This window comes from Mesoplodon bidens (assembly GCF_964165515.1).
Source record: "Mesoplodon bidens genome assembly, chromosome: 13".
NCBI classification, from domain to species: Eukaryota; Metazoa; Chordata; class Mammalia; order Artiodactyla; family Ziphiidae; genus Mesoplodon; species Mesoplodon bidens.
This window is the reverse complement of record NC_138169.1, coordinates 67200280-67226443: the sequence shown is the minus strand read 5'-3', so window position 1 is coordinate 67226443 and position 26164 is coordinate 67200280. Positions and strand designations below refer to the sequence as shown.

The 26164-nt window shown below is 36.8% G+C and overlaps 2 protein-coding genes across 3 annotated transcripts in view; one reads left to right on the top strand and one right to left on the bottom strand.

The window, feature by feature from the left end:
- Positions 1–26164, bottom strand: part of SMAD4 (SMAD family member 4) — a 59389-nt gene that overhangs the window by 29595 nt on the left and 3630 nt on the right. For both annotated transcript variants that reach the window (XM_081252572.1, XM_081252571.1), the window contains exons 2-8: positions 13372–13748; positions 12324–12498; positions 11851–11880; positions 6969–7181; positions 3369–3488; positions 3158–3274; positions 1671–1724 (exon numbers count right to left, since the gene is read on the bottom strand). In XM_081252572.1, the coding sequence (XP_081108698.1) occupies positions 1671–1724; positions 3158–3274; positions 3369–3488; positions 6969–7181; positions 11851–11880; positions 12324–12498; positions 13372–13620 (958 nt within the window). In that variant the 5' untranslated portion in view covers positions 13621–13748. The remainder of the gene's footprint in view (positions 1–1670; positions 1725–3157; positions 3275–3368; positions 3489–6968; positions 7182–11850; positions 11881–12323; positions 12499–13371; positions 13749–26164) is intronic.
- Positions 19386–26164, top strand: part of LOC308626739 (uncharacterized protein) — a gene marked incomplete at its 5' end in the record, with an annotated part of 34111 nt that continues 27332 nt past the window's right edge. Inside the window, one exon of the mRNA XM_081252144.1 lies at positions 19386–19404. Within this exon, the coding sequence (XP_081108270.1) occupies positions 19386–19404 (19 nt within the window). The remainder of the gene's footprint in view (positions 19405–26164) is intronic.

Sequence of the window (26164 nt, the reverse complement as noted above, 5' to 3'; positions counted from 1 at the left end):
GAGCAGAAAAATAAAATCCATAAGAAGCAGGATAGTGGTTATCTCTGCAGGAGGAGATGAAAAGTTTTTGACTGAGACAAAATGCATGGGGAGGGAAAATTTCTGGGGGAGCTGCAATGTTTTAATTTTCAGTCTAGGTGTTGGTTACACACGTGTTGGCTTTAATGTTATTCATCAGACCGTATGTATACTGGTTTTATGTACGTTCTGTTTATTACATTTCTTAATAAAAACGTTTATAGAAAGGCAAGACCCCTTGACCCACAAAAAATGTTTAAAACCACAAAATATGCAAATAACATACAGAAAATCCACTTAAAAGGATAATTTAACTAGTAATATGTATGATTAAAAAATATGTTAAAAATATAAACATGTAACTAGTAAATATGTATCGTTAAAAAATATTTCTGTCCCACCAGCAGCATTTTTCTCCTTATCAAAACAAATATTTGCCTCCCAAATCAGTAAAAGTTAATTGAAGTATCACATCTACTGCTGGTGAGCATGATAAAACTGGTTCTCATACTCTGATGTGATCACTAAAGCAATGTGGCCTTTTGATCCAGAAATTCTTCAAATTCCCGAAACTGAAATATGAGAAGAATTATAAGCATAAAGATCTTACCCTCAATGTTTTTTTTTTCTTTAACAACTAGAAGAAAAGTTAGAACCAACATAATAGCAGAACACTGTTTAAGAAAATTATGTATCTATTTGAGGAACTATAAGTTACTTTTTAAATTGACCATTATGGTTACTGTAGTTATATCTTTAAAAAATCTTCAATGGAAATATATACTGAAATATTTATGTATCTAATAATTATATAGTATTTCCATCAAAATAATAGGTAAGGATATGAAAAGTAGGTGAGGGTATAAATGAAACAAGATTGGCCATTAGTTGATAATAGCTGAAACTGAGGAATGAGTACAATGAGGAGGATTTTCTATACTTGTATTTGATATATGTTGAAATTCTCCATAATAAAATTTTTGTAAAACTAGGGGGAAAATTAAGGTGATGAACTGAAATTATATAGCTGCATCTTTCTAAGCTAAGAAAAACAGATAGGATAGAATGGAGGGAAGAAAAGCAAATCAAAACCCACTGTTTATGTTAAGAAGCCTTCAATATTTTCTTTTACTTCCAAACTTTCTGTTTTATTACTTCTATAGTTTACTTAGCTATTTCATCTACTCTTCTGAACATAATTTAGTGCAAATAGTTTCTAAATTCCAGTTAACCAGAGATTCCTGAATCTACCTTCTAAGACAGATACAGTGAATTATTTTTCTGTTCAGCATCTACTTCAGATTCTTCCTGGCTTTTTAAGCTAGTTTTACAGCTGTTCTATTTTGAAACCTAGTTTCTTCTACTGCATATTTATGTATTACACGCATCTTAAAACCGGTATTTTGGTACTTTATATTTTAGCCGAAAATGCAGTTCTTGTCTTTTCTTTCAGAGACGGTTAAAAAGAATCAAATATGGACAGTTTATGTGTGCTTATATTGGTTACTCATAAACTGTTGATTAACTAATGCCATGAGTATTGTACTTATCTGAAAAGTTAAGTTACTCTGCAGTTATATTAAAATCTCTCTGTGTTTCAATTGTCATAAAGAAAAGCTAAATGTAGGGAATTAATTTTGAAATACACTTACCAGGATGGTTAGAAATGGGAGGCTGGAATGCAAGCTCATTGTGAACTGGTGGCCCTAAAGAAAAGACAATAAAAATCCCATTTTCATTTATTAAAAGTTTTCCAATGCTGAAACTTTTAATAAACCTTAAATATAACTATCATACCTTAGGAATTGTTTAGATCAAGCTTATGCAATGTCTAAGAACGTAAAAGCTTAGTTTACTTTATAATTATAATAAGCAAATACTCTTGAATTACTTTTGTAGCTATTTAATAGCCAACATTTTAGAGCTTGTATGCCAACTGTTAAACAATTTATGATAGTTGTACATGCAAAATTTAATGTAATTATAAATTATCCATGCAATACAGTACAATTCATAATGTAATATATAATAATAATTCAAATTGTTAGGTCCATTTTAAAACAAGTGTTTATTGTTTATTAAATTAAGCATATTTACAAGATGGCACAGTAGCTAACATAACTGACATTATTATGTGTTAAGACATTGTGCTAAACACCTCACATGAATTATTACATTTACTTCTTACAACATCCCTTGAGACAGATACTACTATTACTACCCTTAAGTCTTAGGGAGGTTAAATAACTTGCCAGTGGTCACAGAGCCAGTTAAGGGTCCAAACTCAGCACCCTTAACAACTATGCTGGCCCAGGCAGCCATTAAAAACTACATTCTCTTAAGACATGGAAAAATAGTAACATAACTGTAAAAAAGCAGGGTACAACAACATAGTCACAGTCCGATATCCTCCTCCCCCCAAATTTATATATATACCCGACTATATGACTGGAAGGAAAAATGTGACAAAATATTAGAAGTAGATATCTCTGGGTAGCAGGATTCTGGATAATTTTTATTTTCTTACTTACTCCTCTGTGTATTTTCCAAGTTTTCTTTGGTATTATTAATCTTATAATGGAGGAAAAGGGATTTAATATATATGAAAGATTTATACTCTTGATTTTACTAGGCCAAATGAACAATGTGCCTATTCTGCCTGAAACTACAAGCTATGGTTATCAGTAGGGTAGCCCTCCCGATCAAGCCTGCACAGAGTAGAGGAATGACAGATTCAACATCCGAGTGTCTATGGTATGCTGAACTCTGTGGTGAGAGAAACCTTGAGATCTTGACACTCAAGGAGCTTCAGTCTACTTAGGGTGGATATACAGGTACACATGAGATCTAAGAACATACACAAAACAAACAAACAAATGAATGGCAATCAATGTGGTGTTAATGAAATATCAGCAACAAAGAAATAAAAGTATTTTGTAAATATCAATCCTCTAAAACAAAGGTATGATAACCTAACTATGAAAAATAAAACTGTTCACAAAAAATACTGAAAAGCACTAATCATTTAATGAAACTAAACTGTAAGATGAATAAAAGATGTAAAAACATTTTTTAAAAAATAGAAAGAAAACAAAGTTCTCAAAAAGAAAAGGCCCTTACAACAAAAACAAGAGCTTACAGTAATGTCCGGGATGGGGCGGCATAGGCGGGTGGTGCTGAAGATGGCCGTTTTGATGGTGAGGCAAATTAGGTGTGTATGGTGCAGTTCTACTTCCAGTCCAGGTGGTAGTGCTGTCTAAAAATTAAGGCCCACATGGATTAATATGCTTTTATAAACTCTGCCTATTTTTTCTCAACTACTTAGAAGATTTTAAAAAGCATATACATACTATGATGGTAAGTAGCTGGCTGACCAGTAAATCCATTCTGCTGCTGTCCTGGCTGAGGCCCTGAAGCTATCTGCAACAATCCTTCACTATGGCTGCCTGCCAGTATACTGGCAGGCTGACCTAGAGGAACAAGAAGACATTAATATGGTACATTTATAGAGGCAATCCTATGGTTTTATACAGTGAATGAAGGATCAATGATATCTGATGGTCACAATTATAAAGATGAGCAAAAAGTGGAACTCACCCATGGCCTATGTAATAAAAAAAACCCTACAGTCATCTATAAAGGCAAACCTTAACTTGAAGAAGTTCGAAATTATTCTATCTTTAAGTAATATCTAGCTAATTTTATTGGCCCATTTCTTCACAAATATTCTTCAAATGCCAGCAAAACCCCACTACAGGTCTAGCCTATCATAATAACTTCTTCAGAAGCACATCAGCTCACTCCCAGCCACTCCATCTAGCTCTGGACCTTTCTGACTAGGACTCCAAAAGTCCAGGCTCAAGAAAATGTTGAAAACTGGGAAGTTCATTATTATCAGCACTGGTACTGGTAATGGCAGAATGCTATAGGGTGATCAAAGAAAAGGAGAGCAGGCAAATATTTTTAATGGAATGTGATGGGTAAGGTGAGAAGGTTAAAAAAAAAAAAAGGTAAGCTCCACTGTCCAATCAACACAGCATCTGCTAGTTAAAACAAAACAAAAAATCAGTCTATTTTGAAATTTTTTCATGTGCTTTTAAAAATCAAGAATTGCCTCTAAGAACACTATCATACTCCTGGATTCACAAGAAATTAGTTGCTCTCTCTGTATGTAATATACCAGGAGAACTACTGTATTCAAAACCATTCTAAGAAATTGCTTACATTTTTAAGGCTTTATTTTTTGTACAGAAAAAGCTTAATTTCTTCAAGCAAGTATTAATTAAGTCAATACTTAATTGACTGTGCATCTCACTTGGAAAGCAATGAAATTCCATAATTGTTATTTGTTACTGGCATTACCTCAATCTTTTCTCATCTATATGGGAGTATAATCAGATAGAAGAGAGTAAATGACACCATTGCTCGAATATGCAATGAACAGCTCAAAGTATCAAGAAAAAGGAACATCTTTCTCCTCTCTACAACTCACATTTCCTTAAGGCTAAGATTATAAAATTAAAAGCTAAAGAGACTACTTCAATACTCTCTATTTTTTTTTAAGAGGATGTTTTCAGCTACCTCCCATCCTATTCATCCCCCTCAAATTTTTGCATCTTTAAAGGTTAATTACATTTTTACTCTTGCTTTTTAACGACTGTACATGTTTTGCATACTCTTAGCTATCTTATAAAAACTGTCACTATGCAGAAGAAATTAAATTATTTTAATTTACTACAGATATTTAGAAAGAAACCCTGAAGATATTCAGGTACCAAATGAACATAAAGCCCACTACAGTTATCTGTACTGAGTATTTCCATTACACAATTCCAAGTACATAAAATGAAATTAAACAACTAAATCAGCTCATGTAGTCTTCCAATTCCCCTATTTTAGTCCAATTTCTTTTCTTTCTTCTAATTTTATCAATACACTTTTTTTTTTTTTTTTTTTTTTTTTTTTTTTTTGCGGTAGGCGGGCCTCTCACTGTTGTGGCCTCTCCCCTTGCGGAGCACAGGCTCCGGACGCACAGGCTCAGCGGCCATGGCTCACGGGCCTAGCCGCTCTGCGGCATGTGGGATCTTCCCAGACCGGGGCACGAACCCGTGTCCCCTGCATCAGCAGGCGGACTCTCAACCACTGCGCCACCAGGGAAGCCCTATCAATACACTTTTTGAGATCTAAGGAAACATTCTGCAACAAATTCTAAAACTTATGGTAATCATTACTCATGGCGAAAATATATCCAAACTACACCAAGACAAAATTATCCACATTTCATTCATATCACTTTATTTGGTCTTGAATAGGACTGGGCCCCAGGGAATGTCACAGTTAAAATGAAGTCACTTCAGCAAGCATCAATAAAGGCATGCAAATTCAACCTCCAGGTAGTATCAACAGAGGTAAGCGGCACTAATCTACGCTCAAGTGGCTGTAATGTACCTTCTTTTATTCTCCTTCCCTACCCACTGTTTGTCAACTATATTCCCAAATTGGTGAATAAAGAGTAGACAGACGGGCTTCCCTGGTGGCGCAGTGGTTGAGAGTCCGCCTGCCGATGCAGGGGGCGTGGGCTCGTGCCCCGGTCTGGGGGGATCCCGCGTGCCGCGGAGCGGCTGGGCCCGTGAGCCATGGCCGTTGGGCCTGCGCGTCCGGAGCCTGTGCTCCGCAACGGGAGGGGCCACAGCAGTGAGAGGCCCACATACCGCAAAAAAAAAAAAAAACAAAACAAAAAAGAGTAGACAGATAACAGAAGCACCAAGTGGTTAAAGATTCACGTTCTCAAGTGTGTGTTTAACCTATATGGCCCACTTGGAATATGCTGTCTATAGTGAAACTGTCATCTCATGTAGCAAATCCAAAAGATATTGTTTGAAGAGGTAAAGTGAATTAAAGAGGGGGAAATTTGGTATACTTTATTTGAAACTCAATTGTAGAAATCAGTCCTCCATTTATTCCAAAGATCAACTTTCTATGTTGAATCTGATCTGATATTAAAGTAAACAGAATAATGCTTCCTTTGATATCAACTAACAAAGTATCAGTCCAGATCTATCAACAATTCACTGCTGATGTGGGCTTAGATACAATCTCCTTAGCAAGCAGGTACAAATAACACAATACAAATGCCAAGACCCTGTTCTGTGATTAATTTAAAAACAAAAAAAGGGCCACTCAACTTGCCAAGTTGAAAACTGTCCAACCTTTGGTGGCTATGAAAATAAGGTCATTATTTCCTTGACCAGGCCCCAAGAAAATTTGAACCTAATAGCACTCTGCGTCCATGACATGGCAGAGAAGGTGAGTACCTCTTTAACGGTAAGAATCTTTTGAAAATAGACTTGTTAGAAAAAAAATAAAATAAAGTTAGATACTCAGAATTTAGCTTTATTTCAAAGTTGACTAAAATACTTAACATCTATCTTGAGGGTTATATGTTTGTTACAAACGAATTTGTCAAGATTCCTTTTTCTAAGTTTGCACAACTGGAGGCTGAGATGACTATTATAAAGTAATATTCTGCCAGATAAAGCAAAATAAAAATACTGATTACAGGAAAGCTTGCAATTCCATTAACAAAGATTTTTATAAACCTCTTGGTTCAAAACTACTTGTTGGTAATTTAAATATTTCTCTAAAATAGATCTGAAAGCTTACGAGACTTCTTACTTCTGCATGTAATAAAGTACAAATTACACCATTAATTTAAATTATTACTTAAATTCCAAGTGACTACACATCAACATAAGAACATTTAAATAAATTACAAACACCTTTTTTTTCCAGGACAACTCAAAAACCTATTTAATGCTTGTTTACCTATGAAAGATACCATAGTACTTTTAATTTTCACTTCCTTGGAGGTTTCCTCCAAGTGGCTACCTATAAATGTTTAATGGTTAGGAAAATTCATCTTGCTGACTACATCTGACTCTACAACTCACTTGTGGAAGCCACAGGAATGTTGGGAAAGTTGGTGGTGCTGGTAGCATTAGACTCAGATGGGGCTAAGAGAGCTGGGGTGCTGTAGGTCTCCGTCGATGCACGATTACTTGGTGGATGCTGGATGGTTTGAATTGAATGCCCTTCAGTGGATAATGATGGCTGTCCCTCAAAGTCATGCACATATTCATCCTTCACCAACATACTAGGTGGAGCTATACAGAAAAGCAAACATATTTTAAAATCTTATAAGTTTCTATTCCCAGAAGAAAAAATCTTATAATATAACAACACCTAAAATCAACTATAGTGTATTTCAGTCTAACTCAGAATTTTCTCGTGCTATTTTTCAAGCATACTGTTCTGTCAGCAAAAGCTATTTATTTAGAGGTAGTGGCATCCGATCAATCGGACTGACTCCTTGAAATCTGAAGGTAGACTATATTCCAACAACCTCCAGCAATGGTCCTAAAGAGGTATTTTTAGTTTCTTGAGTAATAATCTAAAAGTAATAATCACCTTAAATACACAGAATAAAGTAGACAAAAAATCAAGTGGCTGGGGAAAATATTTACCTAGTTACAACGGCCAAGTTGAGATCAACTAATTACTTTGATTTCACGGTGTAAAAGTATGAGTGGGATCTGACAGCTATCCGATTCCAGATCTAGAATTACTGTGAAGTAACATATGCTTTGACAGTGAAGTGCACTGAATGTCCCCTGAAAGATTAGGATGAGCAGAAAAATCCCAAATGGTAAGTCAAACTGGAACTTCCTTCTAGATACCCAATCCAAATAATGATGTTGGGTAAGTATGTAGTGTGAAAAAACTCCATGAACAACATCTTTTACCTACGTGGTTACACCTTAATAAGCAAAGCTAGGCTCTAGCTGATGTAACACCTTTTCTTGAACAAACCAGGGAATAATTAGTTGGCTTTGTTGTGAGGAAAACAAGGAAAATTGGAACTGCATTTATCATAATCAATGGTTCTCTGCCCAGAACCTCCCCATTTCTTTTTAGGCTATAGTTTGGGGATTTGCTTTTTATCTTTAGCAAACAACGCCTTACTGCATCTGAACACTACCCTAGAATTTTATAATCTGTTGAACTCTAACACTAGGTTCTTTTCTTAGAGCAGTTAACAGTCTACAAGAAGACATTCTCTTTTCCATTGAGAATCAGCATATAATGCTCCTTATCTTTCTCTATGTTAATCTTTGAAAAAAACCATTACACATAAATACTAACTAGTTACACAGCTACTTTTTTATTAAACTGAGAATATTTCAAAGAGGTCAGAATAATCTGTTGTTCAGACTTCCACATACAGTCTCTTAAAGGGCTTTTTCATCCATCAAAAGTAATGAAGATGCTGATATTTTTAAGACCCATAAATTCCACTACAAAGAGTTTCTCTTTAGAAAATTCTATGGAAACAAAGAGATAACCAAAAGGAGCTTAACATATCATTATATGTCAGTAAAAAAAGTGGATCTAACCACTCACCACTAATGTTGGCCAAATTATAAAAATGCAAAGGAAAATCATTTGAGACATAAAGTGGGTATAACTGTATTTATTCAATTTCTTAAAAATTATACTCTTCAACAAAGTCCTATGATTTTCTGCATATAGAGCCTGACATCTCTATTAAATTCTTGGAAATTTTAGGGTTCTTTGCTGTTTATAGTGACTGGGATCTTTTTACCAAGATACTGGTATTGTTAGTACATAAGGAGAAAGTTATTGATTTGAGGATATAGCCGGTCAACTTGATACTCATTATTTCTGCTTTTCAGTTGACGCTTTGGCTTAATGGGCAATCATAACAACTGAATTCTGGGCATTCCCTGGTGGTCCAGTGGTTAGGACTCGGTGCTTTCACTGCTGTGGCCCGGGTTCAATCGATCCCTGGTCAGGAACTAAGATCCCACAAGCCGCATGACGCAGCACCCCCCCTCAAAAAAAAAAAAAAAAAAGAAAGATTCGAAAATAACAACTGAATTCCGCTTTTAAACAGTTATGCCTCATAACTTTTTCTTGCCTAATACGTTGGTTAAACCTTCCCAAGTGTAAGTTTGGGACGTCTACCAGTCTACAGGTCTCTTTAATCAAATAACTTAAAACGTAAGTTTCTTAGGTAAACTGGGTATCAACAAGGATAGATGTCTGCAATATACTTTTGCCAAGAGAAAAAAGGTAGGTTATAAAACACTACTGTACACTATGATCATACTCATGTTTAAAAAATCACATAAGTGAAAAAGCAAGGTCCAGTACAGTGCACAATATGCTTTTTGTGTAAGAAAGAAGGGAAATAATACATGTATTTTTGCACAAAGAAACCCTAGAAGGAAACACCAGAAACTAATAAAAGTGATTACCTGAGGTAGGGGGGAATGGGGACAGGGGTGGGAGCACTTCTTTTCACTGTATACCTTTTTATAGTATTTTGATTTATGGACCATGTATTGCCTATTCAAAAAAATAAGATTAAAAAAACATATAGTATATATTTTTTAAGTCCAGGAAACAGACACCAAACTATTAAGTATTTCTCTTTATGGACCAGCATTCAACAAATTAATTCACTGAAACAATATTTATTGAGCACCTATGTTCCAGGTACTGTCCTAGCACTTGGGATACAACAGTAAACAAAAGAAAGATCACTGCCCTCACAGAGCTTACAGTCTTTTATGATATTTTTCTATTGTTTAAATATCTAATAGTGAGCGCACATTACTCCAGCCCCTCTTAGCTGTCTAATCTTGGGCAAGTTCCTTGACCTCTCCAGGCACCAGTCTCTACATCTGATAAAATGTAAATAATGCCACCTACCATGTAGGAGTATTATGAATGATGACACAATATTTGTAAATTATTTTGACACAAAATAAATACTTACAAAGTGTTAGCTATTATGATTTAACCATACCCTTAGAGCGGTCATACATGTATATAGAGATTGTAAAATGTTCTGTGAGGAGTAAAGAACACATAGCAGACAGAAAAGCTGAAGACACTGAGCTCATCCTAGGTCTCTGCTCTTTATTACCACCAGCAAGCAGGTCACAGCTTGTCTGATGGTACTGTCACTGTCTTATTTACCTTTTCTTTCCTCCACTAGACTATGAGCTCCCTCAAGTGGAAAAAACATACCTTATTTATCTTATCATCCCTGGAACCTAACACAGTACCAGGCAATACATGCCCATTAAATATTTGTTAAAATCAACACACAAGTCAATGTGGTCATGGAAAGTTTCACGAGAGAGATGAGACAGGCTGGAAATGATTACCACCAAGATCCCAACTCAAAAGTGAAGGAATTATCCCATTTGCTTAACTTTTAACTACCTGGCCTTATATTATTTCTTTGTCCAAATCTAAAAGGCCCTGTGAGAAACACCTGTTGTTTTCTGAGGAAAGAAGCCACTGAAGCCAGCCTTTACATAGCCACCACTAGGGGGATCCATAAGGCTGAATATAGGGATAGAGCAACTAAAAGAGGCTATCAACCCACACAAGCCCATCAGTAACAGGTACTCCTAACAGCAGTATTTTAGGACAGGAAGCAGTGTAATGAGTCTTCAGAATCAGATCTCCTCACAACCACGCCCCTAGGAAGATTCTGATATAGTTATCACTACAGCTGCCCAACCCCTAACACCCACTGAGCTAAAAGCTTTCATTCTCCAAAAACACAGATGAAGAATGGTTAAGATCTGAAGGGTGTTTACTTTCAAAAAGAGGTGATATGATATCAACATCTGTGTGGTGAAGAGACTGGGCTTTACCCAATCAATCTTAAAGCTACCCTTCTCAGACCACCACAACAGCTTCCCTTATCAGCCCACTGTTCTCAGAAACCAACTAACCCTTAACAAGTATGAAAAGGCACTAGAGTCTTCCTTTATTATTACTGACATGGAAGAGAAGTGGAGAATAAAAACAAGTAGACTTCTATGCTCTTCCTAAGTTTTAGTATCAGATGATATTTCTGACCCATCTCTTAAGATTCTGCAACAAAAGAGGTGCTGAGCCACTAATTTGCCTTCAAACAATGGCACACCTTAGTAAGATGACAGTGGCTCTTTTATCAGAATTTCTCTGCAAATTAATTAGTTCTTACAGAAACTTCAGTTCATTAACATGTTCCAAGAAACAGAGCTAAAGTTTTAACAGACCTCTGGTTCTCAAATGTTACACACAAAAAACACCTCCCATATGTTACATTTCCCTGCCTCAAAACACTCTCTCCTTTTAAAAATAGGATTAGAACATCTGTGATTGGCAGATACTTTAAAGTAGCCTTGTTTTATTTACTCAAAATGTAACAAGACTGAAAAGAATTAATATAGTACACAGTTTTAAGTCCTTCATAAAATTACCATTCATAAAAATAAGTTAGGCTGAAATGAAGAAAAATGAGAATTTTGGTGTTTTTAAACTATATTATACATATTCTAAATTAACAGAGGTTATTTATACCCATTTAAATTAAAATAAATACTTTGAGGATTTTCAAAAAAATAAAAATAAAAAAATAAACTGGCTCTGTGAGATTTTCTTCCAAAATAGCCAGTTTTTACCAATTCAAAAACTATTCTTCTTTTGTAGGTTTTATGTTCCCCTATCATATTTTTTAGACTACTTTCGGTCATAAACAGCAGTTCAAAGCCAAAGAGCCAACAGCCTATTTAAATCCAGTTTTAAATGCTGATGCATGCCCCTCCCCAAATCTACATTTCCAAAGCAGTAAGTTTTTTTTCTTGTCAATGTTACCAGCACCCACGAAAACTAGTTCTGGGTCAATAAAGAATAAAGGGGATGGGGTAAAAGAAAAGAGAAAGTTACAAGAAACGAATTACCTACCATTACTCTGCAGTGTTAATCCTGAGAGATCTTAAATTTTTAAAGGGGAAAAGAAATATAAAAGAAAAGAAAATAAAACATTAATCATTAGCATGAAAATAATTTCCATTATATTTAAAATAACATAATGTAAATTTAAGCCAGCGATTCAAAACTTCCATGAACCATTTCCATTCAAGAATAGTAGTATAAATGCTATCTAACAATGCATAAATGCTTTCCATCTTATTTTTCAAAAATAATGTTCTAAATGGGCAAAATACCAACTATGCATACTTAGTTTTAGCAGTCAAAATACAAGTTTGTTCTGAATTCAAATTTAAATATTTGTATTTCATTAAAAACGTCTGATTCTTTAACCTTAGTTGACGTCCTGGGCTATCTCCAAATTTGTAATTTAACTTAGAAAAATTAAAACACTATTGAGATCTTCTCCCTTTGTGCTTCTAAGCATAAAAGCAAAGTCTACTTACCAATTCCAGGTGATACAACTCGTTCATAGTGATATGGATTCACACAGACACTATCACATTTTAAGTCAAATGCATACTGACAATATTTAACATGTTTTAATTCGTTTTTGTGAAGATCAGGCCACCTCCAGAGACGGGCATAGATCACATGAGGAAATCCTTTCCGACCAGCCACCTAAGAAAAATAAATGACCATTTATTGAGCATCAGTTATACAGCACATGTTATACAAGGCACTTTATATGTTCTCATCCTTACAGTCCTACAGAGTCAGTATTAAATCCCCATTTCCTTAATGAGAAAAACTAAAGCTCAAAATAACTTACTTGGCCATGGTCACAAAGCAATAAACTTAGGTATGATTTCAAGGCTTATGCTCAGGTTTTAAAAATGCAAAAAAAAGGTACGAGTTTGAAAAAGAAACCATGCCTAAAATCTAGAAATAAACATTTTAAATCTAACAATATAAACTTTCTATACGTTTCTTTAAAAGTATTAAATACAGGAGATGTATTATGTAGTTCTATATGAAAAATCTGATCAGTGAAAATAAAAGGTAAAGAAAATTTGTAAATGTAAGTTTTTAACTCCACAAGTGTTAAAAAAAGTATGCTTGAATTCTTCTGGATTGTTTTTCATATGAAAAGTACCAAACATACAATATCAGATTTCTAAATTATGAAAGAACTGAGTATAACTCAGTTTTCAAAATGTGCATATAATACCAAAAAAAAAAAAAAAAAGGATACAAGGATGAATACCAAGTTACTAAAGATGAGGCTTTTCTTCTGAGTTTTATTTTCCAAATTTTCTACACAGAACATTTTTTTTTAGTCAAAACATTTTAAAACTTTTAAGCTATATCTCTGTTGTATGGAAGACACATTCTTCCATATATTCCCATAATATGTACTGGTACGGGATGTACTATGATATCCAAAGAGACGGAGCAAGCATTAGATTTACCATAGTAACTTAAGAGAAAACAAGAATTTGTAAAAATCTGCCACTACCGAAGATACAGAAAAGCCTCTAGAACAAGACTAACCTGAAGCCTTCCATCCAATGTTCTCTGTATGGTAACACATTTGCTAGGATGAGCTCCATTTGTAGTTATAGCTGTTATTAAAGAATCCAATTCATCTTTTTTCTCCTTCAGTTTCTTTACCAAACTTTCAATTGCTCTTTTTGCAAATGTTTCACTCTCTCCACCTTGTCTATGGCACATCAAACTATGTACAATGCTCAGACAGGCATCATTACTTGTTGGTGTATTCGTAATAGACATATTGTCCATTTGTTAGTTATTTCTTTTAAATCAAATATGTTTCCAATTTCCGGAGCAATTTTGATCTTTTGGAGGCAGTGAAAAACAACGGTTAGCGTTGCAATGAAAATTATTAGACATGTGGTATTCAGGATAACCTAAAAAAAAAAAAGAAAAGAAAAGGAGACAGATATTAGAACACATTTCACAAACTAGATTCAATTTCTTGGGAAAAGATGGAATTGTTCCAGTTAAGTCAAAGACTGAATGGACGTAATTAAAATGTGGTGCTTAGCATTTTAAATGACTTAATTAAAATGTTGCTTTTTTTTTTTTTTTTTTTTTTTGCGGTACACGGGCCTCTCACTGTTGTGGCCTCTCCCGCTGCGGAGCACAAGCCCCTGACGCGCAGGCCCAGCGGCCGTGGCCCACGGGCCGAGCCGCTCCGCCGCACACCACCAGGGAAGCCCTAAATGTTGCTGTTTTTGACATTCCCGAAATGTTAAAGTTAGGCCTTCTCATTATTATAGAGATATGTTCAATCAAGTCTTGTCGACTGTACTACACCCTAAAGTAAAAACTTAACACAACTTAAAAAGATTACTTATGAAGACCAGCACTTTAAAATATTCTTGATCAACAACTAGCTAAACCTAAAAGTCTATCACTACACATGAAAAATTCACCATCACCTGGTACCAAATGCTGTTTATCAGTTAACACACAACTTTGTTATAAGAGACCACTGACAACAATAAAAAGATGAATAATTTTTAAATGGGCAAAGGATTCTAATACTCATTTCTCCAAAGAAGAATGGCCAATAAGCACATGAAAGGTACTCAGTATCATTAGTCATTACTGAACTGCAAATCGAAACTACAAAGAGTTACCACTTCACATCCACTAGGTTGGATAAATCAAAAGAATAGACAAAAAGTATTGGCGAGGGACTTCCCTGGGGGGTCCAGTGGTTAAGAATCCGTCTTGCAATGCAGGGGACACCGGTTTGATCCCTGGTCGGGGAACTAAGATCCCACATGCTGCAGGGCAACTAAGCATGCACGCCACAACTAGAGAGCTCGAGTGCCACAACTACAGAGACCACACGCTCCGGAGCCCGCGTCACAGCTAGAGAGAAGCCGGCACGCCACAACGAAAAGCCCACTCACTGCAACGAAAGATCCCGCGTGCCGCAACTAAGACCCAATGCAGCCAATAAATAAATAAATAAATAAATAAATAAATTTTTTTTTTTTTTAAATGTGTTGGCCAGAAAGCGGAGAAAATGGAACCCTCATATGTTGCTGGTGGGACTGCAAAATGGTACAGCCACCTTGGAAAGTAGTCTGACAATTCCTCGAAATGTTAAACACGGAGTTACCATACAACCCAGCATCCCACCCTTAGTAATTCCATCCAAAATTACCAGAAACCTATGTTCATAGCAGTATCTTAGAATAGCCAAAAAGTAAATATAACCCAATTGCCCCTCAAGTGACAGATGTATAAATGAGTATGTCTATATAATGCAATATTATCCAGTCATAAAAAGGAATGAAGTACTGATACTTGCTTCAACGTGGATGAACCTGGAAAACATGTTAGGTGAAAGAAGCCAGTCACAAAAGGTCACGTGTTGTATAATCCCATTTATATAAAATATTCAGAACAGGCAAATGACCAAAACAAAAAGTAGATTAGTGGTTGCCAATGGCTGGGGCGGGGAGAGGAGGAGTGACTGCTAATGGGCATGGAGTTTCTTTTGGGAGTGATGAAAATGTTCTAAAATTGATGGTTGTACAACTCTGTCACTATAGTGAAAACCATCAAATCATACACTTTAAAAGAGTGAAGTTTATAGTATGTGAATTATATATCAATAAAGTTATTATTTTTAAAAAAGAGAGACCACTAAATTCCCCAAAAGATTTTACCCATAAAAGCAACAGGGTAAATTATTTTCAAAAAATTAAAATATAGAAAATGAATATTAATTAAAAATCCATTCAACATTCATAACACAAACTAACTTATCTAACCTCAAAATCTCACATGGAATAAGAAAAGGCCATCAGCCTAAGAATAAATGAGATAAAGCAGGAGTGGAGGCTGTACTTATGCCAGGTTGTTTTTCATTTGTTTGTTGATGGTGTTGCATTCCATGCTTATTTTGCTTTTATTTTCTTCGGCTATTTACCTGAATTTTAAAAGCCTACCCTCCACGACCAAAATAATAAAACTAACTCATCAGTCCCTACCAAAACCTGTTCCTTTTCTGACGACCTTTACTTGGACAGCTTAAACTCCACTCAATTACCCAGCGTTGGAAAGCTTGGTAAATCATCTTTGACCTACCTCTTTCTTTGACTACCCCCTACATTCTCTCACAAAGTTACATGATTCTTTATCTTAGTCATTTCTATCAACTTCTATTCTACCAGACACTGCTGTAGTTTGGGGCTTCCTTTAAATTTATATCACTTGCTATTTAACACGTGTTCCGGTCTATTGTTATCTGTTTTACATAAACGCCTGCCCTAGGCAGAGAAAAAGCAGTTTTTCTTATACCTTTGAATACGTAACCAGTTGCCCACATGCTGAGGGTACACTTTCCAGATAACCAAAGATTACCTGCCTGGTAGGTTTTGGAGTTAGAGATCTGGATTAGAATCTCAGCTCTCACACTAAGTAGTGGGACAAATTAAGTTACTTAAATTCTCTCTGAACATGGATTAAAAGGAGAGCATACAAAGTGAAAAATCTATATTAATGTTTAGTAAAAAGCAGCTACTCTCTGAATACTAAAATGTTTATTTTAATTGTTTTAAAAAGAGATTTTCCTAAAACACATTATGTATTTTTCTGCATTTTCTCCTATTAAAATTTGTCAAAGAAAATTTAGAAGGGCAGGAACGGTAGTAAACCACCCCTCCAGGACTCACAACACAAAGGCATACAGGAGCCAGGCAAATTATACAAACGAATAAAATGTGCCAGGTGTAAAGAAAAGTACTGAGGAGGACAAGTGCATGTCCATCTAAAGTGAGTAGCTGTGGGACCTCCCTGGTGGTCCAGTGGTTAAGACTCCATGCGCTCAATGCAGGGGGCCCGGCCGGGTTCGATCCCTGGTCAGGGGAACTAGATCCCACATGCCACAACTAAAAAAGATCCCGAATGCCACAACTAAGACCCGACACAGCCAAATAAATAAATAAAGTGAATAGCTGCTACTCACTTCCGGCAGAAGTGGCATTTGAGCTGCCACATCTTCAATGCCTATTTATATGTCAAAAATAAGTATTGGCAACACACCTGCAAGGAAAGGGAAGGAAGGAAGGAGAAAGAGCAACCACTGCGTATGCCAAACCAAACACACCTTCAAACTCACATCTGGCCCAAGAGAATCACCAGTTTGAAATCTCAGAATGCCAACCTCAAAATTATAATTTCTAGACTTCCAAAGCTTTCAGGGACAGGGACTGTACTCGTCTTAGTCATCATTATAGGCCCAATTCCTAGAACATATAACCGTTTCTTATTGTTAAATGAATGCATTTCTGCATGTGCTTTCAGATTCATGCTCAGGCTATTTCTTTTGCCTAAAATATCCAGTCCTATTTTATCTACTTGGTGAAGTCCTAGCCATTCTTCAAAGTGCAGCTTAAATATCTCAATTTCTCCAAGAGTTTCCCCTAACACACTGTCTCCTCTCCCCACAATCCTGAAGGAGAATTACTTCCGTGGTGGGTTTACTGTGTGCCTTAGTATATTACCTGATGCCTCCATCAAATTAAAAATACACCCCAATTACAGCACATTATATTATAGTTATTTGATTATGTATTTGTTTCACACCCTGTTGCTGTAAGTTTAGAAGAAAACATCAACACCTTCCCATCTTAAAAACCCCTAGTACAGTGCACAGTTCCTTTCATACACCAGGCAAATGCTTGCAAGTTGACTACAGCTTTTTTATTTGGTGCCATTTCCTTGCAACAAATTTTGAAGAATGCAAATACTTATGTCGTTGAAATCATTTTCTGATATTATATTCCAAAAGATTTGTTCCAATTTATAATGTAATTAAAGTGTAACTGTTTCATCATAATCTCCCTGTTGGATGTTATCATCTCTAAAATTTAAGCTATTTTTGGCCCTAACAGTTTCTCAGAAACTGTTTTAATTGCACATTTCTTTGAACACTAGTGGAAATATTCCTATGACCACAAGTGCCTGAAACATAATTTAAAAGTTCCTTGTATAAAAAATGATACCAGCAGGGGTATATAGGTGTTGTTCTACATTAAGTAGCTCTAGATTATAATTTTGTAAAGAGTGGTATGGAATGACAGTAGACAAGGGCACTGGACTGGTATAAACAAAATTATATATTTTAATCAAAGCTCTAGCAGCATCATTGGGCAAGTTAACATCTCTTTCAATTCTCTTATCTATAAAATGGAAACAATATCTGCCTTGCCAAGTTTATAGACTGGCTATGGTAATCAAATGCAACAGGATATAAAAGCAATCTGGGGACCATAAATTGGCCAATTCAGCAAACACTGTATCCACTAGGAGCAAAGCACTACAGATAAAAAAAACAAGTAGCACATAATCAGAAAGTGGTTCTCAACTCTACCCAGCAGCCGTCCCCAACCTTTTTGGCACCAGGGGCCGGTTTCGTGGAAGACAATTTTTCCATGCACGGGGGAGGGGAGGGAATGGTTCAGGCTGTAATGCGAGCGATGGAGAGCAGCAGATGAAGCTACCCTCCCTCACCTGACACTTACCTCCTGCTGTGCGGCCCAGGGGGTTGGGGACACCTGCTTTTGAGAACACCCCCTTTTTGTAACAAATAATTTATATCACCCCATTAGCTCTCCTGAAACAAAGTTCTAACCTACTTATGCTTTTTAAAAAATTTAACAATGCCCTAATTATAATATAAAGGGGGAAAAGATTAATATATAATGAAGTGTGTATTTCAATAAAAATGCTCAGGCATATCAACAAAATCAGAAAGTATAATAAAGAGGTTAGATGCCTGAACTGATATAGCAAATCACCATAAACATGACAACTACAAATTCAGACCTTCCAAGACAGGTGTGTTGTTTTGGCACAATGGCATTGCAGTTGGTGAGGTGGATTTTCCAAAATAGTTAACTGTCAATAAAGTTCCAAACAAAACAACTTCAATTAAACTGAATTAATGGGATTGACATGTACACACTACTATACATATATAAAATAGATAACTAATAAGAACCTACTGTATAGCACAGGGAACTCTATTCAGTACTCTGTAATGACGTATATGGGAAAAGAATCTAAAAAAGAGTGGATATATGTATATGTATAACTGATTCACTTTGCTGTACAGCAGAAATACAACATTGTAAATCACCTATACTCCAATAAAAATTAATTAAAAAACAAATAAAAAAAGAAATGAATTAAGAGAAACTTAATTCCCAAAAACTGAATATATATTAACATGGAGTTAGGTTCTAGGCTAATTATACATTTTCCTCCTACATGAATATTCTGGGCATTTAAAAGTGTTGTGGGATGCAAAAAATTCTTCACAGTCTCTCACTTGCAGGATGGCATCCCTAGCCCCACCCCCACCCCGTGCACCAAAGCCCCTCCCAGTAACTTCCACAACATCTCTTAAAGAGGCAGTACTTACTCCACTGAGAACCACTGATCCAGATGATCCAACATATCATTACACTAAGTAACAGATGCCTAAAAGAGGTAGGAATTAAAGTGATCTGGAAATAGGAATGCATGGAAAATCCACAGGTAAGCTAAGTCTCAGCATGATGTATCAGTCAGGCTAAGCTAGTCTATGTCACAGTGACAACCAATTCCCAAATATCAGTAGCTTAAAACAAAGGTTTGTTTTCTGCATAAACTATACGTCAATCACAGATACATGCCCATAACAGCAGTGTCCATCACTGCTCATTGACATCTCTCATGGATTAGGCTAACAAAGTCTCCATTTCTACATATGTCCTTAAATGACAGGGGAAAAGATAGGTAACTCATGCACTGGCTTTTAAACGTTGACTATCACTTCTGCTCACACTGGATGGACCAAGTCATATGGCCATGCCAGTGGTTTTCAACCAGGGCAACTCTGTCCCTCCAGGGACATCTGGCAATGTCTAGAGACAATGCTGACTGCCACAACTGGAAGGGGGAGGTGGAAGGCAGAGCAGTACACTGGCATCTAGTGGGTGGAGGCCAGGGCTGCTGCTAAACATCCTACAACACACAGGACAGCCCCTCCAACAAAGGATGATCTGGCCCCAAATGTCACTAGTGCCCAAGCTGAGAACCCAGGACCATGCCTAATTTCAAGGTGGGGGAGGGAGACAGAGAAGTAAATATTAACCATGTGCCAGAAGAGAGCCATCAGAATATGGACGGGAGAGTACTTACAACTACCACATGTGAATAAGAATTTGCCAGGCTGAAGGAAAATTATAGGAAAAAGCAGAGGGACAAGAGTGCAGATGTTTTGTCTAGAGCAGGTTTCTGGTAGAGAGGGGGAGGAATAACAGCATTAGATCTGCATTGGAAAGAAAACTATAGTGAGAGCACGGAGAAGAGCTTTGCAAAGAGGAACAGAAAACCAGTCAAGAGACAGTGATCAGAAGAGTGACAGGGCCTAGATTAGGGGCACGGGCAATGGAAACAAAAGGGGAACCAGTAAGACGTTTCTAGGTAGAACCGACTAGATTTTTTAGTCAACTAAGTATAAGGAGTAAAAAGGAGACAGTCAAAAGACGGCCTATTTCCTAGATAGGTTAACTGAACGATAAAGAAAGAAGAAAAGATTTAAAAGAGATTAAGTAACAAATTCAGCTTTAAATATGCTGAGTTTGAAGAGCTCATTAGAGAAGTTAAGGCTACTTGAAAGTCTCCAACACACAGGTATTAGATAAAATCGCTATAATAGAACAAGCCATCCCACAGCGATGGGGTAACGGGAGGCAGGAAGTCAGCAAAACGGACAGAGGTTTGTTCTTCTATCTACCTATTTTGTGTTTTGTCTCTAGCCTTGCTGTTAAACATAAGCTGTCACCTGAAGTTGACCATAGGTCTAAAAGCAACTCCATGGATTACAAAAGCCAAAATAATTAAAATACTCTCTAAAATTAAAAAGGCTGAGTACTGACCTGAGAGGCTCTCACAGAAATTCATAAACTGTAATGAATGTTGACATTTTTTTATTTCTTGGATGTCTGTTTACTTTTGGATTATTGACTACACTATGTGAAACAAACAGGTATATTTTCTAGAAGTTATAGATACTTTGGTCAAGGATCAAATATGGGAATATTTGAGAAAGTGCTTAACAAGGAAAAAAAAAAGCCTGGCCTGGTGAAGAGTATCACTAGAAAGAAATTTAAGCATAGGCTTACAAGCTGGGGCAGGGGGCAGGGGTCGGTGCACAGGATTAGTTCAACTGCCTGCAGTACAAGTTACAGCCTAGACTGAGCTTTGCCAAAATAAGTGCAATTGGAGGAGAACCTCCAAGAGCATAAAGAATTACCTGTGCAGGTATTAATGACTATAAAGATCTGAGATGGGAATAACACAAAGAAAAAAAAGAACTTTTTTTTGGTGGTAACTTTTAAGATGAACTACAGGGACAAATTTAGAGATGTGCTTCTTGTTTACCTATTGGGATTAGATTTAAATGTCATACTGGTACACCAATTTCACCTTAAATAATCTTATTTAAAAATTAACATTTTTCTGAATGAATAAATTAAAGGTTGTTAAAAGAAGAATGAACAAAGTCCTCTAGTTGACATCTGTTTTTTGTCTGCCAGCATATAATTCCCCTTCTATAACAGTACTCTGATTTCCCAAGGAGAATCTCCCCATCTGGACAGGTGGGACAATCCCAATCCTGACTAACCAGAGCTACCTCTTAGGTACATTAGCTGTTTCAAAGATGGGAGAGGACCCAAGTCATGCTAATAACACAGCTCCAGGACTTTTGTTGGAACTACAGAGCGGGGGGCGGGGGAAGCTCTTTGCTGGGTTGAACTTGAAGCTGAGAGAAGTTAGTCTGGAACCCACCTGAGACTTTAACAGAAAGGAAAGCAAAGCCAAGAGGTAGAATCCTGATGATACTGGCTTCTTGTGACGCTGGATCCAGCACTCTGAGGCCAGCTCTGATTCCAGATGAAGCCAATGAATTAATTCCCTTTTTACTTAACTTGACTGCTACATATTTCCCAGTACATAACTGAACAAAAATTGAGCTAATCAAGGACCTACAGTATAGCACAAGGAACTACACTCAACATTTTGTAATAACCTATAAGGGAAAAAAAATCTGAAAAAGAATATATATATTATCTATATATCTACATCCATATATACATATCTGAATCACTGTGCTGCACACCTGAAACTAATACATTGTAAATCAACCATATACTTCAATTTTTTAAAAACTGAGTTAATATTCTCAGAAACAGCAGCAATATAATACAAACCACATATATAAACAATGGAACCAACCTGTAATCTTGTCAATAATACAGATAACAAGTTACTTTAAAATAGCAGTTGCCAAACTCCCTGGTCTCCAGTCCACTTACCTACATTCTTAATTATTGAGAATTCCAAATAGCCTTTGTTTATATGTGCTACATCTATTAATATTTATCATATCACAAATTAAAACAAATGTTTATTTACTCTACTAAATTAATTTAAAATAATAAACCATTTACATATTAATAAATTTTATGAAAAATAACTATTTTCGAAAACAAACAAAAAGGTCCGTATTCAGGGGCTTCGCTGGTGGCACAGTGGTTAAGAATCCAGCTGCCAATGCGGGGGACATGGGTTCGAGCCCTGGTCCGGGAAGATCCCACATGCCGCAAAGCAACTAAGCCTGTGCACCACAACTACTGAGCCTGCGCTCTAGAGCCTGTGAGCCACAACTACTGAGCCCACGTGAGTCACAACTACTGAGCCCACGTGCCACAACTACTGAAGCCCGCGCGCCTAGAGCCCGTGCTCTGCAACAGGAGAGGCCACCGCAATGAGAAGCCCGCGTACCACAACGAAGAGTAGCTCCCGCTCACCGCAACTAGAGAAAGCCCGCGCGCAGCAGCAAAGACCCAACACAGCCAAAAATAAAATAAATAAATAAATTTTTAAAAGTCAGTATTCAGAGTGACACTGTTTTCCATTTTGGCAAATTTCTTTAATGTCCAGCTTAAGAGAAGCCAGCTAAATTCTCATATCTGCTTCTGCATTCAATCTATTGTGATATGTTGTTTTGGTTAACGCTTATGAAGAAAATATGGGGCTTCCCTGATGGCGCAGTGGTTGGGAGTCCGCCTGCCGATGCAGGGGACACGGGTTCGTGCCCCGGTCTGGGAGGATCCCGCATGCCGCGGAGCGGCTGGGCCCGTGAGCCATGGCCGCTGAGCCTGCGCGTCCGGAGCCTGTGCTCCGCAACGGGAGAGGCCACAACGGTGAGAGGCCCGCGTACCGCAAAAAAAAAAAAAAAAAAAAAAAGAAAATATGCCTCACACAGATAACTGGAAAAGAGAAGACTATTTTAATGTCCCTTTTAGATAATGATGGATATTCTTCTTTCATTCAACACCAAAATGCAACAAATGGCAATTCCTAAAGGTTAGTTGCAATGTGGAATCTGAAACTGTATCAGTGAACTTCTTGGCTCTGCTATATAAAAATTCATTGGTCCATATTGTGCTTTGAATGGATCTCCTACCCATGCATGATTTGTAACATCATGCATTGGTCATCTGGAAAAACACTGGTTCAATGATTTATACGGACCTTCCCAATGTTGATACATTTCCTTACACAATGTATTTTTAAAAATCACATTGCTAAATTTCATCACCAGTCTCATCAGAAAAATCTTTAAGTACTGGGAACCTGGCAAGCCCATGGTGGCAGATACAAGTTTTCCAAAAATCTAATTTTCACTTGAAAGATCGTATTTTTATCATTGGCAACAAATAGTTATTTTCCTTGAGTGACAGGCTCACTTCACTTATTTTCAAGGAAATGCCTGCCAAATATCCAAGTCTAAGTAACTACAGTTTACCTATCAGTCATTCTTTTAAGTAAAAATAAAAAAGCAGATAGTTTAGCGTGCAGCTCAATCACACAAGTGCTTTTCCTAGAGATGAACCTTGTACGCTGATGTGCAGAAGAACTTCATGCACACTTCCATTTAATCACACCGAATACTGAAAAGACATGCACTCCAGGGTAGATATTTTAAAAATTAAAACTTTTTACTGCTTCACCAAAGATATTCTTAAGTGAAACTGGCTTTTTTTTTTTTTTTTTTTTTGCGGTACGCGGGCCTCTCCCCGTCGCGGCCTCTCCCGCCGCGGAGCGCAGGCTCCGACGCGCAGGCTCAGCGGCCATGGCTCACGGGCCCAGCCACTCCGCGGCATGCGGGATCCCCCCAGACCGGGGCACAAACCCGCGTCCCCCGCGTTGGCAGGCGGACCCTCAACCACTGCGCCACCAGGGAAGCCCCTGAAACTGGCATTTTTTCAAATGCTTAACGTGTGTTTGGTGCCACTGCCTTGACTCAAGCTAAGGTGCCAGCAGTTTACCCACCACTGCTTCCCTACCATCAGTGCAAATGTCAACACAGTAAAAGGGCACAGAATGTCTCAATTTTATTATGAGAATAATTTTGATTTCATGAACCCCTAGAAGATAAGGGTCATAGGGACCCCCAAGAGTCTGTGGACCACACTTTGGAAAATACCGTTTTAAAAGATTGTGAAGTAGGATGAATTTTAATAACTGATATAACTGAAAAATACATTTCATAAAACCTTCTAAATGAAGGAGACTATCAAGTCATCTAGCTTATTCTTTCAAAAGGGGCTGTATCAGACTTCCCCCTGCAGTAGGCTCAGGCCTACTAAATATATACTGAGTGGGGCCCTACCTTTAAAAAGCACCCTGGGAGTCTGAGTTGTTGTCAGTTTTACAAAGCACTGACGTAGTCTATGCTATTCCACATGCTTCATTTTACGAATTACCAAAAAGATAGTGAAACAAATTGCAATGTCAAGAATATATGAAACTAATTTAAAAGATTAATTACACAGAAGTTATGCCATTTTTCTTACTATTAGCCAGCTGCTTAATTTCAACATCTATACACATAAAATTCTTCATTCAACTAGTTTTGGTAGGAGACCTCTATGACACAGATGTACCTAGTGTGCTTATGTAGAGTAATCCTTTCACCAGATGATTCAATGACTGGCCACATACTGATATCAAATGCTCCAGAATTCACTAGTGAATACCGCTGATAAATAACCTTAATCCAGTCTTAACGTTTAGAAACACATTTTGACTTGAAAAAGACCTGAATTACATACATTCATCTACATTAAGATACAAAAATCATACCTTACTACATACCAAAGACAAAATATTCAGTAGAAGTCTTTTTTTTGACATCATAAATAAGATTTGCATTCTAAACATGCAGATTGGGGTTTGATAAACCCCAATGAATTTTAAGTAAATTACTCCAGTGCACCAATGACTGTAAAGTAAAGCTTGTACTATATGAAAACAAATGAAGCAATAAAGATAAGCACACTAAAATATCCAAAGGTTTTAAAATCAAGAGGTCTTTTTTTTAACAATACAGATTCCCATGCCTCCTGCACTCCATTCTCATCCTGAATCTGTGTGTTTTGGGAAGGGACAAAGAGTATTTTGTTCTATTTTTTTTAAATAGCTCTTCCAGAGACGCAGATGCAACTACTTGTAGACCAGCACTTACGAACTACTTCAAGTAATATATTGATAAATGGAGAACTGAACATGCCCCCCCTAGATGATCTCTAAAGAACTGCTAACTAGTTGGGCTTGTTGAGCAACTGTCTCACAGTGTGTAAGTTAACCTCTGATAGTAAAACCTAAATCAATGCAACTTGCTTCTCAGGAACCAGCAAAGTGACCAGTTAATTGATGCCTAGAAAATGTGATGGTTTCCAAGCAGATTAACCTCTAGGAAGATCAAATTCCCACTGGGAGTTTAGATGCAAAGTTTGGCACCTAAACAAAGTCATTAGTCTCTAAAAAGAACCCAAGTAAGCATTTTAGAATATGTCAAAATATCAACTTCCTATTTAGGATAGCAGTGATAAACCAACTTCTCATCAGGGGAAATATAGCTTCCTATAACTTGCCACCAGACAATTCAAATTAATTGAAAAATGAAGAAAGAGATTCAAAGAGGAGAGAGACAGAGGGACAGATTTGGAAGCAAAACAAATGTGGCAATACCTTCAAGGAACCCGTTAAGCTAGAAGTGAGATAATTATATCACGCATGTGTATATCACTGTATTAAAGAATGTAAAGCTAACACAAATGAAACAGTTAAAAAAAAAAAAAAAGAAGTTAGAGGACCCTAATAGCTCAACAATTTCGGAACTCTGATCTGGCTGCACCCCAAGCCATTTGAGTCACAATTTCTGGAGGTGGGTTCCAGCCAT